Genomic DNA, 20,943 nt, shown 5'->3' on the forward strand with positions numbered 1-20,943 from the left:
GCACCCGGCGGGAGGGGGCTGGTTTCGGGAAGGATCGGTTTGTCTGTAGTTGCTCGCAGTTCAAGAGAATCGGAGAGCGTAGGCGAAGGGGGAAATACGCTCACATGATAATGAAGCCTGGCTGTCAGTTTTGTTCTGTGTGCTAGATGTTTATGTAACACCTTCCAAAGCTCGCCGTTAAATGGTAAGATACTGAATAGTCATACACGTTGCTACGCCTTTAATAATGTTTATATATTTCCTTGTCACGGCAGCGGATACACCGTAAACAAACGCGGACCAGTATTTTTGGGCCACTCGGTGACGCAGTCAGTGTGTGTTATATACATGTATATAAAACAATGATAGAGCTGTTGTTGTGCTATACTGCGCTGTAGAGGAAGTTACTGTGTAATATCAACAATAAGTTAGACATGGTGTTGTCCCGGAAGGCCTTTTGACAAATTGATCCGTTTACCTTACAATGTATTATTTATTACAGTTATTTCTACATGTTTTTATAATTTGTTTACCTACCAGCTTAGGTTTCTAAACTAATCCTCGTGTAAGTGAGAAATACCGAATGTTAGTTCAGAAAAGCGCAAGGTGTCGCTTTACATTTGCTCTTACGTTTGTGTTTACGTGACGTAGGCCTTGATGCGTACGTGATCCCATCCAATGCAACAGCTGAATAACCTAACAGTCATATACTGTGGTTTACATTGATGTGTGTGTGTGTGTGTGTTTGTTTCAGTGATTTGGCTGTTCCCACCATGTCTAGAAGTGGGTGGTCCAAGCGTTCAAGGCCAGGGGCATTTCCGGGCCTGTGTGAACCTCCTCAGGGTCAGGGCATCCATGTTTACCTCTTCTGGACAAAGGAAGGGGAAAGATATTTGTCCCATTCAAGTGGAGAAGTCACAGCAGAGACGCTGTGCATCTCTGCGGCGGAGGCTGTAGGTGAGAGTGACAACCCTGACCAGTTGGCCCAGACAGTGTTTGTGTTTGTATGGAGTTTATTTTCATGTGGTATTTTAGCCTGCTGGTGGCACATGTGTGTGTAACATCAGTGTTTATTCCCCCCAGGGATATCTCCTCTGTGCCATGTGTTGTTTGCTCTGTACAATCCACTATCTCGCTGCTGGTACAGTCCCAACCACGTTTTCAGCCCAGAGGAGAACTCCAGCCTCGCTCTTCACTACTGTATGAGGTTAGTCTGTGTTTTTATAACACTGCATCAGGAAGGCAGATGAAACACACTGATCATATTCACATTGGTTGTCTGGTTTCCTTCTGCCTAGGTTTTACTTTCGGAATTGGCACAAACTGAATGAGAAGGGGCCAACTGTATCCCGTTATGCTCTCAGATCTGGGACAGATCAGGGGGGTTCTCCTCTGCTTGAAATCACATCCTTAGAATACTTATTCTCCCAGGTTTGTGCTTCACATTATGTTTATGGTTTACTGTATTACTATTCCTTGTGCTCACAATAGTAAAGTACCTAAACTCAGTTCTTCTTGTGTTCCCAAAAGGCTAAATATGAATTTGTGAACGAAGTCGTGGAGATGGAAGGCGTTCAGTCAGAGGAGGAGCTAAGTTGCTTCAAAAATGAGAGCTTGGGGATGGCTGTACTTCACCTCTCACACCAGGCAATGCAGACTGGCTGTACCTTACAAGATGTTGCCAAAAAAATCAGGTATTTACTGTGGAGGGAGTGAATATGGTACAGTCGAGGCCTATGCTGTTTTCGCTATTACTTGTGAAATAGGAACAATGACTAATTGCACTTAAATCTGTAAATTTGTCAACAAAGATGTTAAATGATCTATATTAATTTGAGTATGTTCAGACGAAAGATGTATTTGTCTCATTATAATTAGGTTGATTGTTGTACTGTTATTTCTATCCTATTTTCTGCTACTGTGACAATCCAGTTTCTCCTCTGGATCATCAAAGCTTCCTCTAATCTAATTTAATCACTGGATCCAGATAACATTAAAATCTCTCTTTTTTTTCAGCTTCTTACACTGCATCCCAAGGTCTTTTGCCAAACACATTTCCAAAGACAACTTCCTGACAAAAATCAGGATCCGGCGGGTGTTTGCAGACTTTGTGCAGACCTTCCAGCAGCACACTGTGGATAAGGGCCGGCTGGGCGCCCACGAGATCATGTATAAGTACATCTCTACTCTTGAACACTTGGCACCACATTTTGGCACAGAGACCTTCCCTGTTTCCCACCTGGAACTGAGAGAGGATGGGTATGGAAGTAGCTCTTACTCAAACACCACCCATGCACAGGGCGTCTCGAAAGATGACTTCATAGCTCCCGCCACACATGAAGTAATGGTGTCTGGCACCAAGGGGATTCAGTGGAGAAAGGTGTCCGGTCAGAAGGTTTGTCAGAAGCTTCTGATGGTCTAATTCTGTGTCATGTTGTGTGTTCTGCTGGTGTGGACTTTTCTTGTTCATTCTGTCTCTTTACCCAGGCACAGGCAAACACTTACTTCAGGAATGACTGCATGAACTACATGAGGAAAACGAAACAGCAGTCCATCCAACCGAATGCAAACACTCCCAATAAATGGACCTCCTTCTGTGATTTCCCTGAAATAACTCACATAGCCATCACTGGAGCTAATGTGTGCATTAGCACTCAGGACAATCACTGCATGGTGAGAGTACTTGTTTACCCTTTTTTGTAAAAGCTGCAATACATTAATTCAATTGGTAAATGTGCTTGTGGTGCATTAGTCTAATTGCAATACTGTATATTAGTCATTCTACTGATGAGATTGTTCAGTCTTTAAAGTGTCTGAATATACTGTACTCTATGCTTGTATGCCTAGATTCTCATATATTCTCCAATTCCATATGTTTATTACTATACGAGCTTTGGGTTTTGGTACGCTTCGGGCATTTTATTGTGTTTTGAATTTGTATGTGTCTGTAGGTGGGAGCTCTGATTGTAAGCTAGTGGTGTTTCTGTATGTGTATGTAGGAGGTTCAGATGAACTCCAGCCAGGAGGCCCGTTCCTTCAGCTCCCTCCTGGATGGATACTACCGGCTGACTGCTGACGCCCACCACTATCTTTGTCATGAAGTGGCTCCCCCAAGGGTAGTGCTGAGTGAAGCAAATGGACTGCATGGACCTATGCAGTGAGTTTTCTCCTCTTACACATGCACATACAGACACAAACAGGCTATAGAGAAACACAGTGTGTTATATCACTATTCTGGTGTGTTTCCAGTGATGATTTTGTGCTGCTGAAGCTGAAAAAGGAGGCAGCAGAGGAGGGATCTTACGTCGTACGTTGGAGTGCTCTCGACTATCACCGCATCATCCTAGCGGTCCTGAACAAAAATGAGGTAAGTCAACACCCACACTCCTCTCAGGAAATTATTGCAGCGCAGTGATGGTGAAACATTTCAGCTACTGTATGTTTATATGTACTTATGGCTCATAGAATGGATCGAAGTCAAGCCACAAGCAGTTTCGGATTCAGCACAAGGGTTCGATGTTCTGTCTGGACGGCTGGGACCAAGAATTCTCCAGTGTGAAGAAGCTCACAGACAGCCTCAAGACCTTTGTACTCAAGTCTGGTTCTGACAGCTTTACTGTCAAAAAGTGCTGTTTGCCAAGACAAGCAGGTTTGTGTTTATTTGAGAATTCTCCTGTGTATTTTGAAGTTACTCTGTGTTGTGGGATTTTTAGGTCCTTACAAAGGTTTGTCTTTGTGTGTTTGTGTGATGTAGAGCTATCCAACCTGTTGGTGGTGAGGCAAGGTGTCAGTCAGTCATTGTCCCTGAACTTGACCCAGCTACGCTTCCACCAGATCAAGGACAGAGAGATTGTACAGGTGATGAGACCCAATTGTCACCTCCATATGACAAGCTTTGTGTTCTTCGCTCTGTGACTGACCATGGGGTTGTTGTGTTTATGAGCAGCAACAGCATTTGGGCCGTGGGACCAGAACTAACATCTACTCAGGACGTCTGCGGGTGCGAGGTGGAGGAGAAAATGATGAGGATGACGAGTTCAACAACAACTTCACTGACCGCGAAGGGATCCAAGTGGTCCTCAAGATTCTAGAACACAGCCATGAAGATATTGCACTTGTAAGCCTTGTGATCTTTGCATTAATTGTAACCAACACAGGAATAATAGTAGTAGTATGCCGAAGCTAAACAGATATTAACATGTCTAATCTAGTTCCATCCTTACTATTCATGTATTTGATCTTTGCTCTTTCAATATTCCTACCTTTTTTTCTTTCTTAGGCGTTTTTTGAAACTGCAAGTCTCATGAGCCAGGTATCCCACAGTCACCTGGTGTTTGTACATGGCGTGTCAGTCAAAGGATCTGAAAGTAAGCACAGCAACACTGTTCATCTTGAAAACCATACTTCTTCTGTTAGGTGTGTGACTTCCTCATTTGCTACTTCCCCATCACACATACGATCGCTGTTAATAGTCAAATTTATGATTCTAGTACCAAGTGAGCCATGAAGCCAATGCAAAACAACACTTACCCTGTTGTATTTTAAAAGAGGATGCTACTTGTTTACAGTTTGGCTATACCGGAGACCCAACCTCTCATACTTGTTTCTACCTTTGCAGACATCATGGTAGAAGAGTTTGTGGAGTTTGGACCTTTGGATGTTTTCCTTCGCAAAGAAAAGGCATCAGTGACTCCTCAGTGGAAGTTCATTGTTGCAAAACAACTTGCCAGTGCCCTCAATTATCTTGTGAGTTCAAACACTACTTTGTTATTTGTATGTCACAGGTAATACGTCATTACAATTCACTATATGAAATGCAGCCAAGTGGTGATTAAGTGAGTTGATAGGGAAGTAATACAAGTAGTATAGTCTCACACTTTACAATGAGCTGCTGTATATTGGGTAAAATATTTTGATTAACTGGACACCATGTTTGTTTGAGTTTGAGCTGCAGGCAGAAATGAAATAATCTTAATATCAGACTTTGAGATAAGTGCTGCAAGTGAAGTTCATTTTTGCCCAATGACTAATAGCGCTAATAGTCTCTGTTAAACTTATTTTGACGACCCAAAAATAATTGATGATTTTTATGATTGTAGGAGACCAAACGGCTGGTTCATGGAAACGTCTGTGCCAAGAACATTCTGGTGGCAAGGCGAGGTCTGGAGCATGGCACTACTCCTTTTGTCAAGCTGAGTGACCCAGGAATCTCCCTGACTGTCCTTTCACGGGAAGGTCAGTACCAGCAACTCACTTAACACAAACTCTTAATTAACCTCACTTTACAAGAAAGTGTCTGAGGTCAGTCAGCTTCAGTGTTCAGTGTTTTGTGCACCGTTCTGCCTCATTTCAATCAGATTTAGGAAACAGGAAACTTCAAGATCAGACCAGACCACTTCTTGTTTCTTGTGACCTATTTCCTATTATCTTGCAGTTACTGTCATACTGTGTCATTTAAGCCTGTCAGAAATAAAACAATCCCTCTCAAACAGCTCAGAGGTGTTTTTTAGTGTTTTTAGCCTGGTTAGTTTTGTCTGGAGTCTCTGAACAAGGATCTCAAAGACCTGATATTATTAAGTACCAAGTTTTTTGCAGCTGCTGACATTGACTACACACAGGAAATCAACTTTGTAGATTCTTCAGTAGATGTAAAACTTTTTTATAAAGCATTTTTATTGAAATATGGTCTGTTCATATCACATTGGTGCAACAATTTGCAACATTTGTTCAGTTTTCTCAAACTTTAAACCATATTAAACTACTGCTGTTATGCTTATTGGAGTTTAACCATAGCAACAGTAGATTGAGATCAACTTAACAAGATACATGCAACCTCTGTTATTTTTATTATCTCGTTTCTGCACTGCAGAGCGTCTTGAGCGTATCCCATGGATTGCCCCTGAATGTGTTGACAGCGGAGCGTCCATCGGCAGTGCTGCTGACCAGTGGAGCTTTGGCGTTACACTGCTTGAAATCTGCAACAACGGTGATCTTCCCATGAGTGGCAGCACATTGTCTGAGGTAGGCCCTTTTATTTATCCTCTGCACCTGTTTTATCCTCCTGACTTCTAATTGTAACACTGGAGTGCCCCCCCCCCAACAGAAAGAGCGCTTTTATCAGCAAAAGGGCCGTTTAGCTGAACCATCCTCCCAGGAACTGGCCAGCTTCATCAGCATGTGTTTGACCTACGAGCCTGTGGAGAGGCCTTCGTTCCTCACCGTGCTCAGAGAGCTCACAAAAATCATGATCAAAAGTGGGTCTTTACTTGCTCAGCTTACTTTTTGTTTTTCTTTCAACCTAACTTGGTGCATTTAACAATGTTTTTTTTCTGCACACAGATCCTGATATATCCCCAAGTGAAACTCTCCCTGTCAAAGACCCTAGCATGTTCCATAAACGCTACCTGAAAAAGATGCGGGTCTTAGGAGAGGTGAGTTCTGATACCACATCACCAGCAGTTTTCTTTCCCCTGTATGTTAGAGAGTGATCTCATTGTTCTGTCTCCAGGGTCACTTTGGAAAGGTGACGCTCTACTTGTACGACCCGGCCAACGATGGGACAGGAGAGCGTGTGGCAGTGAAGGCTTTGAAACAAGAGAATGGCCATGTGCCTGAGGGCTGGATGAAGGAGATTGAGATCTTGAAGTCCCTTTATCACAGCAACATTGTCAAGTACAAGGGCTGCTGTACTGAACTGGGTAAGTTCTCAGCTGTCTGCTTGAAATATCTTTATTGAAATACATATTAACATACAGTGTGTGCATGTGCAAAGGAGTGCTTGCTCAATACTCTCTTTTAGCTCGCAGTGCCCAGTGGATGATTCAGGGAATAGATTTTTGGTCCCTGCTGTGTCTCTGTAAATATTGAACATCCATTGGAAGTGCAACACTGTTTCCATTGTATGTCAATATTCTGAGCTTTCAACACACAGCATGCTGAGCACCACAGCTCCTTCAGCAGCAGGTCAGTCTTGCCTTTGACAAGTGATGGGAATAGGAGGATAAAAGCCCTGTTGCATTGTCCATTGACAGGAGGACAAGTGGTGCAGCTAATAATGGAGTACCTTCCCCTGGGGAGTCTGCGAGATTACCTTCCCAAACGTAAACTAGGTGTGCCCCAGTGTCTTATGTTTGCCCAGCAGATCTGTCAGGTGAGTTTAGGTGGTTTTGTAGTAATCATCTACATTTCCACTTGATTTTACAATATTCCTGGTGCTGTGTGCAAACTGTAGACATGTCTGGTTTTGTTCTCCTTCCTTCAGAAGAAGCTATGTACAATATGAAAACTTCCATACACTTGAAATTGCCTTAAGTAGATGAATCCAGCACAGAGCTTTAATTTAATTTTGTAGCATTCTAGGTTTCTTTGCATTGTCATTAATTAATTGTGTTTAAGTTGAGTAGTTTAATTGCACTAGCATTATGTTGCACTCTGTTTTCTCTCAGTAAACAGGAAAGTCCACCAGGAAAATAATCCCCCCTTCATTAATTTGCATAACATTTCAAGTCAGCCCTGACACTATAAAATTGCCATTTTATGATTTGAATTTACATTTTATTGTTTATAATATACTTTATTTAATATTACTATTTATAAAGTACAATACACTTTGTGATGTGAAGTTTGCTAAAAGGTGGACTTAAAGAAGAGTCTACAGCCAATGCTAATGTCAGCGTGCTAACATGGTGATGTCTTGCACGTATAAAATTTACCATGTTCACAATCTTAGTGTAGCGTGTTAGCATCCAAGCATTTGCTCATCAGCACTAAACACAAAGTACAGCTGAGGCTTTTGGGAATGCCATTAGAGTTGCAGGTATTTGATCAATTGATTGATAAATCAAAGTATTGGACAAATTGAAATTACCCCTAATGATGGCGCTAGATGAAAAATCAGGATCACAGTGTTATTACAATTATTCCTGAGGGGAACATGAACGTTTGTACCAACATTCATGTCAATTCATCCAAAAGTTGTTGAAACAAGTTGCTCAGAATCACAAATGTGAACCTCATGATGGCACTAGAGGAAAAGTCAGGGGATTACTGAAGGCTTGAGGATTCATCATCTGGGTACCATGAATATCTGTACAAAATGTCATGTCAGTCCATTTAATAGTTGAGATGTTTCAGTCTGGACCAAAGTGATGGACAGACAGACACTGGCATCCCTAGAGTTATATATGCAGTTAGAAATGACATACTACAGGAACAGAAATTTTAAGTTTTAAAGTGAAACTTTAAATCCACATTTTGCCCCCTCTCTGTAATTTTATCTGTATTATATTCCTGTTCTCTTTTAAAGGGTATGGAGTACTTGCACTCAAAGCGATACATCCACCGAGACCTAGCTGCCCGTAACGTCTTAGTGGAAAATGAGAGTTTGGTAAAGATTGGAGACTTTGGCCTGACGAAATACATCCCTGAAGGCGAGATCTACTATCGTGTCCGTGAGAATGGGGACAGTCCAGTGTTCTGGTGAGTTTATGCAGCATTTAACAGTGTTATTCAATACTTCCAAATGTTCCATGACTTTGTCCACTAAACTGTGTTTTTTGTACTATATAGGTATGCCATTGAGTGCTTGAAGGAGAGTAAATTTTCCTTTTCCTCTGACATTTGGTCCTTTGGCGTTACGTTGTATGAGATCCTGACCTGCTGTGACCATCGCCAAAGCCCTCCAACAGTACGTCATCATTGGCCTCTTCTAACAAGCTAATACCTGCATATATTTTCATGTGAGACTCATCAAGTACATATTGAATCCCTGTGTTAAATGCACAATACACTCGTTTGTGTTTTTTGTAGAAGTTCTTTGAAATGATGGGGGCAGCCCAGGGACAGATGACTGTGATGGTACTCATAAAACTGTTGGAGAAACAGCTGCGATTGCCTTGTCCCAAAGAATGCCCGCATGAGGTAACATTACATGCCCATTAAACAAAATTGACATTTTGTTGGCATTATGAGTACCCTGATATTTTGATCATTACTTTTTTTTTTTTTTTTTTTTACCAACAGGTGAAGGTGTTAATGGAGCAGTGTTGGGCTGCAGAGCCGGCGCAGCGGCCATCATTTAGGTCGCTCATCGAAATGTTTGAGGCTATTCGTCGAACATACGACTGGCAGTCTAATATAAACTTTTCCTTGGCTCAGATTTGCTGATCAGGACTCTGAAGATCTACTTGTCCACATGTCATCACTTTGCCATGATAGCAAACATATATTACAGAGTAGCCAATAATGTGTTTCCTGCTGTGCAATGTCTTCTGCCTCCATTTACATAGATGTCTTTATACTGTAGGTTTCTTTTTGATAAAAGCACATTGCTATACTCACATATGGGATATTAACACAATGATAAACTCAATAGGTGTGTTTTTGTGATAAGTTGAAAGTTGTAAGGAAAGGTGATGCCTTGGGCAGTCAGCCACTGAGTGTCAGGTTTTTTTCAAAAGTTATGTTTGCATATATCACAGTAAGTATTAAGAATATTAAGTTTGGAGATTACTGTCTTTAATTTTTCTGTTTAATTTTGTACATATTTCGAGAGTATGTTATCTTTGTGTTTCAATTTATATAATTCAAAAGAACAAATTCAAAATCTAATGAACTTTGAACTCTGAATTTTTAATTTTTTCATTAAAGACTGAAATAGTCAAAAAAGTTTATAAAACCAGTGTACTGTAACAAAATCAACTTCTACACTTCAGTGTTTGATAAATGGGTCGCTGACCCAGGGAATGTCTTTCCTAATACCCTGTGTTGTTTTGACCATTTAGGTGCCTGTTCACGTGACCATACAGACAGACCATACTGTCATTTGGCTAACCTTAGCCTAGCATCACAGTCCACACTGTCTTGCAGCAGGTGAGGAGCAGCCAAATGCAGCAAATATTCATAATTAACAGGTGTTTCAATCAGTGTTCTGCATACACCTTGAGAAAGACCAAGTCTCATACACCAGGTAGAACGTGAAGATGGACAGAGCCTCAACCACAACACTGCTGCAGACATTTGTTCCACATATTCCAATGTACAAAGCTGTCTAGACAGCCACAGTCTTGTCTGCAATGCAAATTAACAGCTACAGATGGGTCTCTGTTTAGCCAGGGGCTTTCCAACCACACTGTCAAGACAACAGACCTGCTGCAAACGTCTCACCATGTGTTTGACGGAAAGTGCCTACAGGACCTAAGGCTAATATGAGGAATGTATCACTGAATATGTCCAGTTCTAATTACATATTTTGTAAAATAATACAAAACATACTTACCAGTAAGCATTAAGAAGCAAAAAAGATTATTATCCAAGAAAAAATAATAAATAAACCAATATCTTAAGCTTATAATTCAAAACAAACTGTGAACTGCATAAACGTGTAATAAAGTTATGCATATGGCTGGATGCATTTATTAAAGTGATTTTTTATTATTAGAGTTGCAGTATAATAGGCTTATGTTATTATTTAAAAATGCCCAAATCTTTATATCTGATCCACCCTGGAAATGCACTGCTCATAGTAGGGTTGAGAAACAAATTAAAACTGTGATTATGAACATATAGTTCTTTTTACCGGGATGAAGTCTGTCTAATTTAAATTCCTGGGGAATTAGTTTCATGGCCATTACTGGTTTTAAGCGGAGCCGTGTAGATCCATGTAATCTTTGCATGGCTCCATTGATCTGCAGCATTTAGATCCAGATTTGAGCAGAATACGAGGAGCACCCGTGGCCCCGCCCCCACCTTCCGTTACGTCGTAGTCATGGAGAATGCGTCCCCCTCTCGTCCAATGAGAAGACGAACTGGGGCCATGTGTGTATTGTTTAAACTGCTCAAATCCGACTGAGTTCTCAGACCCGATAAAACTTCCACCAAACTGAGTGATGGCGGCCGTCGTGTCTGTTAGCACAGCTGCCAGAGATGAAAGCACAGACACAGAGCTAAGTTTCGCCTCTCGTCCGCTTCATGAAAATTACGACCTCGCTGCGGATCACGAAAACTGGATGCCCGGAGACCGCCGACATCCAGAACTCAATCGCGGTCAAGAGGACTCAACATCTGAACGCGAGTGTCAGCGGAGGGTCGACGAGGACTTGACATCACTGAGCCCCGAAGAGATAGAGAGCCGTTTAGAGAGAACTCGCCGGGAGTTTTACAACCGTAGAAAAATCATCATAAAAAATCTTCCCTCCGACGTTAGCAATCAGGTATGAGTAAAAAGTACTAACCAATAGGTGGTGTAATTATTGGATGATTGATTGACCGGTCGTTTGGCTAACCTTAGCCTAGCTCCAATATGCCTGCCATGCTACTTATGTTAGCCTGCTAGCCATTTAACTCGTTAGCGGTCTTTAAATTTGATTAATGCGATATTTTTAACTTTATTCAATCTACAACTGGTTTAACTAAAAGCCAACATGCAGTTAATTGGCTGCCACAGAACACCATCAGTACTGTTTTAATTTGTTTGGGTTAGCTGACTAACACGGCTTGGGTTAACTGCCAGGTGGTCAGATAACTGTCAATAATGGTCATCTATGGCCTGTATGACCTGCCAGTCCGACATCGTAGGTAACAATTTGGTAACATTTTAAAAACTTTTTTCGCCCACTATTCAATCTTCCAAGCCAAACTATTGGTAATCATACTCTCTACGTGTGCACTGGAACTTTTCCATCAGCCTATCAGTTGTTTAAGCCTGCGTTTGGTTGTATCAACCACCCAGTGATTTAGTCATGATGCCACATTTTTTTGGAACGTGCCTGACTCGTGGGGAGCGCTGGGCCTGCGGGCGGTACCATTGTTCACATGGGGAGGGGTGGGGGTAGTGGGAGTTCGAGATGTGAGTTGCAGTATAACAAAAGGTGGAAGGTGTGGAGACAAAACGTTTCAGAAAATGCTAGACAGCATCGCCATTCGTTTGTGAATGGTCAAAAGCAGCGCAGAACAATTTCTCCTACAACAATGAGTCAGTTATTCATCTCTCACCCCCCACAGGTGCACCTGTTGCTAGTTCCCCAGCGAAATTAGTTGATTATATGATTACTAAAATCTACAATTAAGCAATCTAATTATATGATGCCAGAATCTACAACTTAGAAAGTCAAATATTTTGTGTATGATACCTTGGTTAAAGGCTTATGCACTGTGCGATGGTGAATTTACATGTCTGGATGTAACTATTGTCTTTTCGTATTTACAGGAGGTCCATGAGCTGTTGGGCAACTATGACTTGAAGTACTGCTTTGTTGACAAATACAAGGGCACAGGTTGGTCTAACTGCTTGTCCATCATGTTGGTCATTGCATGGTAAAGGAGGAAAGGATATATCACAGATAATTTATGAATATTAACGAATAAAGCAAACAAATGTGATAGTTGCATGAACATGCATTTAGGGCAGTTCACTATTTGCTACAATCTTAACAATGAGGACAAATTTATTCACAATTTGAAGGACTTTGTTCATAAAAAGGAAAAGGTTCTTGAGGCTAAGGAAAATGCTGAACAAAAGGAAGGAATTTGCACACTCAGTAACAAAGTTGTTTTGATGGTCAGTGTTCTCCAATATTTCAAAATAACTTGTGACAATATTATTTGTTTTAACTAAATTACTCTAATTTAAACCCAATTATTTCGTGCTGGTATGTATTTCAACTGTGTAGAGGTGGGACTTGTCTGTGTAGTGCACAACAGTCTGCTAACTCTGGTAGCACTGGCAGAGGTTGCAAGATGTCTCCAAGTGAGTTCTATAGCTGCCATGTTGGAAACTACTGATCTGAATCTACTGATTAAAAACATTTTTTGGGGGGGGTTCAAAAATGATATGGTCTGACGACATGAAAATATGCTCTCCAATGTTTTCTTTTCTATGTCAATGAAGCCTGATGTAGAAAAAGTTGGACAAAAGGGCTTGGTAAAATGAATAATAAGAATGTATTGCTAACGTGTTGCGAAAACACCTGACGGATAGCAAGCAAGCAAAACTTTGTTGTCAGTTACTGATCTGTCAGTTTTGTAGACAAATGATGGAACTCACTTGTCACAATGTCTCAACACAACGTCATCAATTTGCATGCATCATGACAAGCAGTTTCTGCAATTAGAATACCAAAACAATCAAAATAATCGGTGCTAAATTCTCTCAAGGGGGTCGATCAACCTTGTATGCCCCACAATGTGAGCTGCGTCTCATTGCACGTTTACAATGGTCTAAGTGCATGAAAGATCAGCTTGCCATTAGAAGTCTCCAATGGAGTCTCCAATGGAGACTTCTAATGCCCCCCATGCTTGACATGGAGCAGCACACTATGGGGTCTAGTATACCTGTCTGCACTGTAACAAGTGTCTATCACATTGGTAGACATTCTAAAAGTGGGTACCAATAACATTAAAAGTCATACAGGTCTAGATGTAACATTAGCTTTCAATATGATGCTCAGTCAGATAAAATGCCTTTTGATTCTTGTCAGCCACTATGACAACCAATGTAGTCTCAATATGGGAAATGTGAAGTGACATAAAATGTGTGTGTGTGGTGACATTGTGTCATCACCACTATCTTTTATCAGACCTGCAAAAAGACAAACTGTGTCACAGCCAAGGTTTGCTACCTGAGACCTGCTGTGTATGAAAATTGATCTTTCTCTTAATGCTGACTAAACAAATGTCACTCCCTCCCTTTACACCAAATTGTGTTTATTGTCTCTCTCTTCCTCCCTCTGTTCCCCATCACCCTCAGCATTTGTGACACTACTCAATGGGGAACAGGCGCAGTGTGCCATCAAAGAGTTCCACCAGCATGGGCTACGGGACAGAGAGATCTCTGTGCAGCTGCAGCCAACAGATGCTCTGCTATGCATCGCAAACTTGCCCTGTGCTTTCACTCAGCAGCAGTTTGAGGAGTTGGTGCGACCCTTTGGTAACCTGGAGCGCTGCTTTCTGGTGTACAGCGCCTCCACAGGGCATTCCAAGGGCTATGGCTTTGTGGAGTACATGAAGAAGGACTCGGCGGCCAGGGCCAAGTCAGAGTTATTGGGAAAGCAGCTGGGCTCCCGCATGCTGTATGTCCACTGGACTGAGGTGGGCTCCCTCACATACCCACTGCTGCACTCTAAATGCTTGTGTGTGGACCGCCTGCCCCCGGCCCTGCTGACAGCCCAAGACCTCCGCAACGCCCTGGTTGACACCCATGCGCCAGTCTTCTGCCAGGTCAAATTCACCACACACAGACACACTGCTACTGGTCTAATTTAATGATTTCAGAAGGATACATCATTCAGATAGTATTGCATGCCAAGAATAATGAATGCTATACCACTTTAGAACTACAATGATTCATCCATTAATTGATTAGTCCAGCATTTCCAGAGTTGACAGAAAATGAATGGGTGACTATTGTGATAATTGATTAATTATTTGGCATTTTTGCTTCAAAGAAAATGCCTTAAACATTTGATGGACGCAGGTTTTCAAATGTGAGAATGCTCTGCTTTTGGACTGTTGGTCAGACTAAACGAGACATTTGCTGACATCACCTCGGGCTGTAGGTAATTGTGATGGCCAGCCGTTTTACAGATCAAATGATTAATCAATTATGAAAAAAGCTTGTTAGTTGTAGCCTTGTACCACTTTTCTTTGAGCATTGACTTGCAAGCCAAATACAACCTCACAGTTGTATTCAGTTTCTTTGTGTAGCTACTGTTTTTTTGCCTTGCAAAGCCATATTAACCAAACTGAGAGCTTGGTGTTGATGGAAGTTGTGTGCTACCATGTGTATCTGACAGAATCGACACTGAGGAGTGACTGATGGCAGGAATCATCATTTAGTAAAATTGTATTCCATATTTGATCTTTCAGTACCGTTCACCTTTACCCCAGTTGTCATGCCTGTGGCCGCTCAAAGTTTCTATAGCAATGAGCATTGCTGGTTTCTATGGTGATGACCACCTGACTCCCCCAGGTGGTGTCATTCAGCAGGCTTTTCTGGAATGAGAGAGAGGGGTGTCCTTTTAGCACGACACACATAGTAGTACTTTTCTGCTGGTTCCAGGATTTTGTAGGATTGTGGCAAAGGCAGTGATGATTAAGGATCATGTGATGATTTCAGGGAAACTGTTACGTTAACCAGCATTTACAATATACAGCCGGCCTGGTTATGAAGTTCTGAAACCCGATGGTATTAAAACATGAGGCCACATCTAGTGACTGATGGTGAGTAAAGAGCAGCAGAATTGTACATATATTTTATTGATTGTAAACATCAAATGAATGCGTACAAAGTTTTCAGATTTGATCTGGAACTTTTCTGACCAGAAATGAAATGCAGTGCATGGTTTCAAGTTTGCCAAACTCTAAATGAGTCACAATGTTTGGAAAGTTCTAATTCTAATAATTATTTGGCAGTCCTCCGTTATGTATGGCAATTTTTCTTGCTACATTCAACATATTTTCAAAACTCTTGAGGAAGAGTAAATTATGTAGTCTAAATCTGAAATGAGAGGCTGTGCATGAGAACCTGTCAGTGCTAGAACAGTTTTAGAGGAGTTATCAATAAACCAAACCCAGGAAAAAAAAATTCTGTTGGAAGATTTTCAACATCACTTTTAATATAGTTTGAGCACTTATTCTGGTACATTTCCGGGGTTTTAAAGGGCATTTCTGTGAGATTTAGAATTACTGTTTTTTCCTCTCCACAGTTGGCTCAGGGACAAGATGGAAGTTTTCGGCGGTTTGCGGTGTTGGAGTTTGCCACAGCTGAGATAGCCGAGGACGCACAGCGACTCACTGATGGCAGGCTGCTGGGCGGGACACACATCAGGGTGTCCTTCTGTGCCCCTGGCCCTCCCGGAAGAAGCATGTTGGCTGCTCTGATTGCTGCCCAAACCATGGTATTTAAGTCAAATTCATATATTATATTAATGTGTCTAAAGTTACCATTGAGTTTCTCATGTGCTGATTGCTTGTCTTGTGTCCCCTCCCTTCAAGGCTGTGAATAGGGGTAAAGGTCTCCTCCCTGATCCCACAGCCATGCAGATACTTACAGGCTTCAATAACCCTGCCACCCTGAAGATGCTGCTCAACCCTCTGTCACAGGGACACAAACAAGGTGAGGAGATCTCACAAGCTCATAGTCAGTGGCTTCATTTTAGGATTTGTTCTGGTGCTGTGGATCCTGACGTACCCTTTTTGTGCAGGCCTCCTTGGGGCAGCCCCTACAATGCCCCTGCTGGCCAACCCCGCCCTCTCGGCCGCCCTGCTCCAGATGCTCCTTCAGAACCAGGCCAAGGCCCAGCAGGTGCTGCAACCTTTCTGCCTTTTCTCTACACCTCCTTGTCGCTCAGCCTGTTGTGATTCATCCTCTCCTATTCATACACACTTTCCCCCCACTCTCTGCTCTTTCCCTCTTTACCATTAGCAAGCCTTTCTGGGAAATCATCTTCTGTGGGCTCAGGTGCTGCACAATAAAGAAAACCCTCTAGTGCCTTGTGTGAGTGGTCATGGTGTTTGTTTGGCTATCAGTGTGTGAGGTGGTGGTGAAGATACATTTATGTGATTGGTGATAGAAAACGCCCGGGTAGGTAAGCTCTCGCTAGGAAAGTGTGCGGTTTGTTTTTGTGTGTGTGGGGTGTACTTTTGAGTGCCGTTGAGTATTGTGGTAGGTGTGCTACTCCATTGTGCACAAAGTGTAAATACCCATTCTGTAAGGACATAATTTCATATGTGGTGAGTAAGCCTCGGTGCTGATTAAGTGTGCCTGTGTCGTTCAGCAGTGTTTCACCACTCGAGTGTTGTAGCCAGGCCGTGTGACCCTCTTGTGACACTGAACTCTGCTCTCTCCTTTGGCCAGCAGGCAGGACTCATTGGGGAGAATCCTCTGGCAGCTCTGCCTGTCCAGCAGGGAGTCCATCTGCTCGGAGACCTGCCCCAAGGTTTGGCATCCGCCCACTCCAGCCGTAGCTCCTTGAGCCATAAACTGCATGTTTTTGCTTTGCTTATGATGCTAAACATCTGTAGCCCTCTTTGCCTGTTAATCATGGTTTCTCCTCTTTACATTGGTCATGATATTTTGGTCTTAATGTTATTTCATAGTTTGATTAAGTATGTTTACATCTGTAGTTTAAGAAAAAAACATGAACATTAAAGATTATATTCATTGTAATTTACAATCATGCCTCTAATTCCCCTAGGCGGCGTAGTCCCTGGTCTTGGTCTTCAGACAGATCCTCTGAACCCCCTCAAGCCAATGCCACTTGGCAGAGCCCTGGCAAGGGAGCAGGAGTCCCCCACAGCCGCAAACTTCCCCCAGACTTCCTCTCCCACCCTGCAGGGCATCTCCATGCCCCTGATGGGTGGCATGATGGGGGCAGATGGCCTCACAGCACAAGGGGTGAGGTCCCAAGTAATATCCATAATATGCTTTCTGCCTCTTGTATTCATGTCCAGCTTTCTACCCAAGTGTAAATGAGAAACTGAATCCCCTCTTTCCTTCCGGTCAGGTATCGATACTAGGAGATCCTCCCAAAGATGTGAACCCGAGTGCCTTCCTTAACAATGTTTTTCCCTCAGGTGAGGTGCTTTTTTGCACTGCGTGGTTCTGATTTTCCTACTTGACAGTCTGTTCTTGTTTGCTGCATCAAACTCAGGTATTCAGGTAAATATATTCCAGCTTATGTCTGTCTGCCCTTCCCTACTCAGGAGGAAGCTGCAGACCTCACCCCTATAGGAAGAGGCCTACGCTAAGTAATGTGTCCAACCAGCACACACACCAGAGCATACAGCCAAATTACAACCTGCGCTACCAGGATTCCTATAGCCCAGAATATCCTCCCCTACACCAGGTAACCACCAGGTTTCCACTGCTTTGTCCATGGAAAGACTCCATATTTTTAAACTTAAAAATATCGTTTGACATTAATAGGTGCGGCTTTATTAGGTGACAACCTGATAAATTTAGACTATAGTGCCTGGCTGCTCATTGCTGCTCATTCAGTGGGCTACATGATGTGATCTGGTCTGATGCCCATCTGGTGTTTCTCCTCAGGATCCACTGGCCCACTTGTATGAACAGCAGGAGAACCTTGATACTGGGGCCTTGGCAGGATTCGGTCAGCAGGTAGTGTTTAGTCAACCGTTTCAAGACTGCGTGAGCAAATTCTGAATGTTGTTAAATTACTTGCATGGTGTCCTATACTGCAGTAACACAGTTTGTCTCTGCAGCTCTCCCATCACCCTGATTATAGTGAGCGATTTTCCCACTACAGTTACCCTCCCAGCCCACCCCTGTCCTACTTCAGCTCAGGGCCTGAGGCCTCCAGTAATGGCTGCCTCCCTACCACCCAGCTCAACAGGGTAAGCCTAAAGCTGATTTGGACTTTCTTTTTTTCTTTTTAGCATTAACCTCTCTTTTGGTTTAAAACTATTGATTACTTGTCCGTGCAAGAACATAGCACTGGAAGAGATAAAAAGTGGAGAGTTAGGTTCCAAGAATAAGCCCATGTTCAATAATTAATGTTACGCTGTGAGTGCATGAGCCTCAGAAGTCTAGGTCACGGAAAGTTGCTTGTCTGTCCTCAGGCTGTGGGAATGCCTCCTGTGAGCCACACCACCAACTACCCCCCAGGCCTGGGGAATGCTGTGAAGGTAATTTAGACTGTCTTTTTTTTGAGTCTTAACTTTTTGTGTACATGTTTTGCTTTTAGACCAAGCTGCTGTTTATTGTTTTTATACAATTTATTTTTTTCTTTTAACCAATTATAGACTCCCATTGGTAGCCACAAGCGTGTGTTCTCCCGGCTGATCCCATCTCCGGAGCCAAGCCCTGAAGGCAGCTATGTGGGCCAGCACTCCCAGGGTCTTGGTGGCCATTATGCAGACTCCTACCTTAAGCGAAAGCGTATATTCTAAATGCAGCTGAATGCTTCTTGCTGTATGAGTAGCCATTCAACAGCCAGGACACAATGGCATCTCCTCCGGTCTCTTCCAATGAACTTAAGCTTGGTGGTCCTTGGATTTGTCTCCTGTGTACTCCTGTGAGTGACCCCTGGAGGGTGCTGGGGAGTGCAGCCTGTTGCTATCTGGACAGTTGTGTCACTCTATGGGAATTCTTGGTGGTTGTTTTTTTTCTGTTTGTGTGTGTGTGTGTGTGTGTGTGTGTATATATATGATTTTAGTGTGTTGGTAAATTTAAGTTTTTACTTTTTCTTTTTTTAAATTTGACTTTTAATTTCCTGTTGAAAAACTTGTACAGTGAGAAAAAATGGTTAATTAGCTAATGAAGTCTTTTCTCAAGCATTTTTTTTTTTTTTATTCCTGTGTTGAGTGGTGTATCAGCAGAGCTACAGATAGTTTGGCCAGTTTTCAGTGGAAGCCACAGGCTGCTTTTTATGTGATGCTGTCCACAATTTCAGGCAAAGGGACTTGCATAGTATAAAACAGGCTTTATTCAGAGGCTCTACTTTTTTTTTTTTTTTAAATAGCCTTCCTAATTCCATGTAAAAAGTTCAGTAGTTGTTTAATAAGATGGTGTTTTTGTTTTTCCCCCCTCCTTCCACAGGGTTGTATATTTTTCTGTTTGACTGTTTCTGGATTCAGGCCTCTCCTCATTGGTTTACATGCAGCTTTCCATCCACCAATGACAGCTGTGTGTACCTACCTGTGTATTATGACGGTGACGCTTTTTACCATTCTGGCATATTTTCTCAAGCCTTAACTGTTCCACGTTGTTTGTCTTTTGATCCACACCCTCCAACTTGTTTACGGAGTCTGTTCTCTACACTGGTTGAGTGATGCACTTGGAGGGCACAGGTCACAATCTGTTCTCACCTCTATAAGATGCCATTTTCAAGTCTCCTCTCACTCATTTGTCCATGAGTTGAATATTTTCTGTGTTTATGTGAGTTGTGTTTTGCAAAGTTAAATTTTGAATGTCTTAAAGTCCAAACACCACACCTCAATGGTAGAGTTGGGTGGGTGGGGTTGCGGACATGCGCTGTGTGCCATCTCTCCGGCTGTCAACAGATGGTGAATACAGGAACATTAACCATCTCCTCAGCGAGAGGCTTGACTCTCAGTTGAATTTGCTTCTCCAGATAAGTAGATGGCAGCCGGAATGATGGACACGGTCTGTGTTCAGAGTTTTCCAGTAATGGTGGGAGTTAAGACTGTCTGCGGAGGTACTAATGGAAGCTAGTGGCAGGTGATTGGTCAGTGACATGACTGTCCTTGTTTTTCTTTTTTCTTTTTTTTTTTTTTTGTTGAATAATTATCTGGTTGACAGTTTGATTGTGAAAACCCATTACCTCTGACTTCTGCTAGGAAATGCAGCTACACTTGAGCCTTAACAGTGTTTTCTGTGATATCATCCTGCCCTGTGTTGGCTTCCTCTACATTTACCATTTCTGTGTTATTTGCTGTGTATATAGTTAAGCTTGATCATTTTCCTGAGTCCAAAACATTTGTTTCCTTTAATCATACCTGCCTCTGGTCTGGTGTTTTTGAATGAATTTGCTGCTCCTTGTGTTTTTGTTGTTTGCCTGTATGTTTGAAAGCTGATGTGTGACCAAGAGTGGCGCCACAAAAGACTGCTCATGTTGTGTATGGACCAAGAGATGCAGCTGTACTGTATGACCATCATCCATTTGATTAACTGCTATCTTCTCTGTACCGCCATGGTTGTCTCTGTATGTGTGTGATGCGAGCAAGTAAATGTTATTTAAACTCATCTTGTTGTGAACTCGTCATTTCAAAAACAAACAAAAACCTCAAGAAATAGACTGTAGCTCTGTGGTATCTGTATTGACATTTTTGGGCTTAACGTGAAAATCTTTTTGTATTTTACAGTGTCTTTGGGAATTCCCATGCTTCAACACTTTGAGAGCACATCATTTGCTCTTTAAGCTCAACTGCCTCGAGAACCTATTCATCAACACTTGAAAATAATGTAAAATTACTATTAATAGT

At 42.3% G+C, this 20,943-nt stretch overlaps 2 protein-coding genes across 8 annotated transcripts; both read left to right on the forward strand.

The window, feature by feature from the left end:
• Positions 1-70: 70 nt before the first annotated feature.
• On the forward strand, positions 71-10,386 carry tyk2 (tyrosine kinase 2). 2 transcript variants are annotated; one of them, XM_070924036.1, is made up of 24 exons: positions 71-184; positions 734-936; positions 1,063-1,186; positions 1,278-1,410; positions 1,510-1,673; positions 1,996-2,374; positions 2,467-2,652; positions 2,979-3,136; positions 3,229-3,346; positions 3,445-3,628; positions 3,734-3,837; positions 3,926-4,096; positions 4,259-4,346; positions 4,598-4,725; positions 5,079-5,214; positions 5,849-6,000; positions 6,083-6,233; positions 6,319-6,410; positions 6,488-6,677; positions 7,011-7,129; positions 8,285-8,457; positions 8,548-8,665; positions 8,788-8,898; positions 9,001-10,386. In XM_070924036.1, the coding sequence occupies exons 2-24, from the start codon at positions 753-755 to the stop codon at positions 9,142-9,144; spliced, it is 3,507 nt and encodes a 1,168-aa protein (XP_070780137.1). In that variant the 5' UTR covers positions 71-184; positions 734-752; the 3' UTR covers positions 9,145-10,386. The 2 variants fall into 2 exon arrangements, with proteins under 2 accessions (XP_070780137.1, XP_070780138.1); XM_070924037.1 differs by lacking the exons at positions 7,011-7,129; positions 8,548-8,665; positions 8,788-8,898; positions 9,001-10,386 and having other exon boundaries at positions 8,285-8,439.
• A 479-nt stretch (positions 10,387-10,865) lies between these two features.
• On the forward strand, positions 10,866-18,888 carry raver1 (ribonucleoprotein, PTB-binding 1). 6 transcript variants are annotated; one of them, XM_070923681.1, is made up of 15 exons: positions 10,866-11,189; positions 12,185-12,251; positions 13,724-14,193; positions 15,681-15,872; positions 15,970-16,090; positions 16,179-16,279; positions 16,400-16,471; positions 16,832-16,913; positions 17,172-17,371; positions 17,481-17,550; positions 17,680-17,822; positions 18,026-18,127; positions 18,202-18,333; positions 18,559-18,624; positions 18,742-18,888. In XM_070923681.1, exons 1-15 carry the CDS (start codon positions 10,866-10,868, stop codon positions 18,886-18,888), a joined length of 2,289 nt encoding a protein of 762 aa, XP_070779782.1. The 6 variants fall into 6 exon arrangements, with proteins under 6 accessions (XP_070779782.1, XP_070779783.1, XP_070779785.1 ...); XM_070923682.1 differs by having other exon boundaries at positions 16,835-16,913; positions 18,026-18,097; XM_070923684.1 differs by having other exon boundaries at positions 16,400-16,435; positions 16,835-16,913; positions 18,026-18,097.
• Positions 18,889-20,943: the final 2,055 nt, after the last annotated feature.

The sequence above is a fragment of the Enoplosus armatus genome, chromosome 17 (genome assembly GCF_043641665.1).
Source record: "Enoplosus armatus isolate fEnoArm2 chromosome 17, fEnoArm2.hap1, whole genome shotgun sequence".
NCBI lineage: Eukaryota > Metazoa > Chordata > Actinopteri > Centrarchiformes > Enoplosidae > Enoplosus > Enoplosus armatus.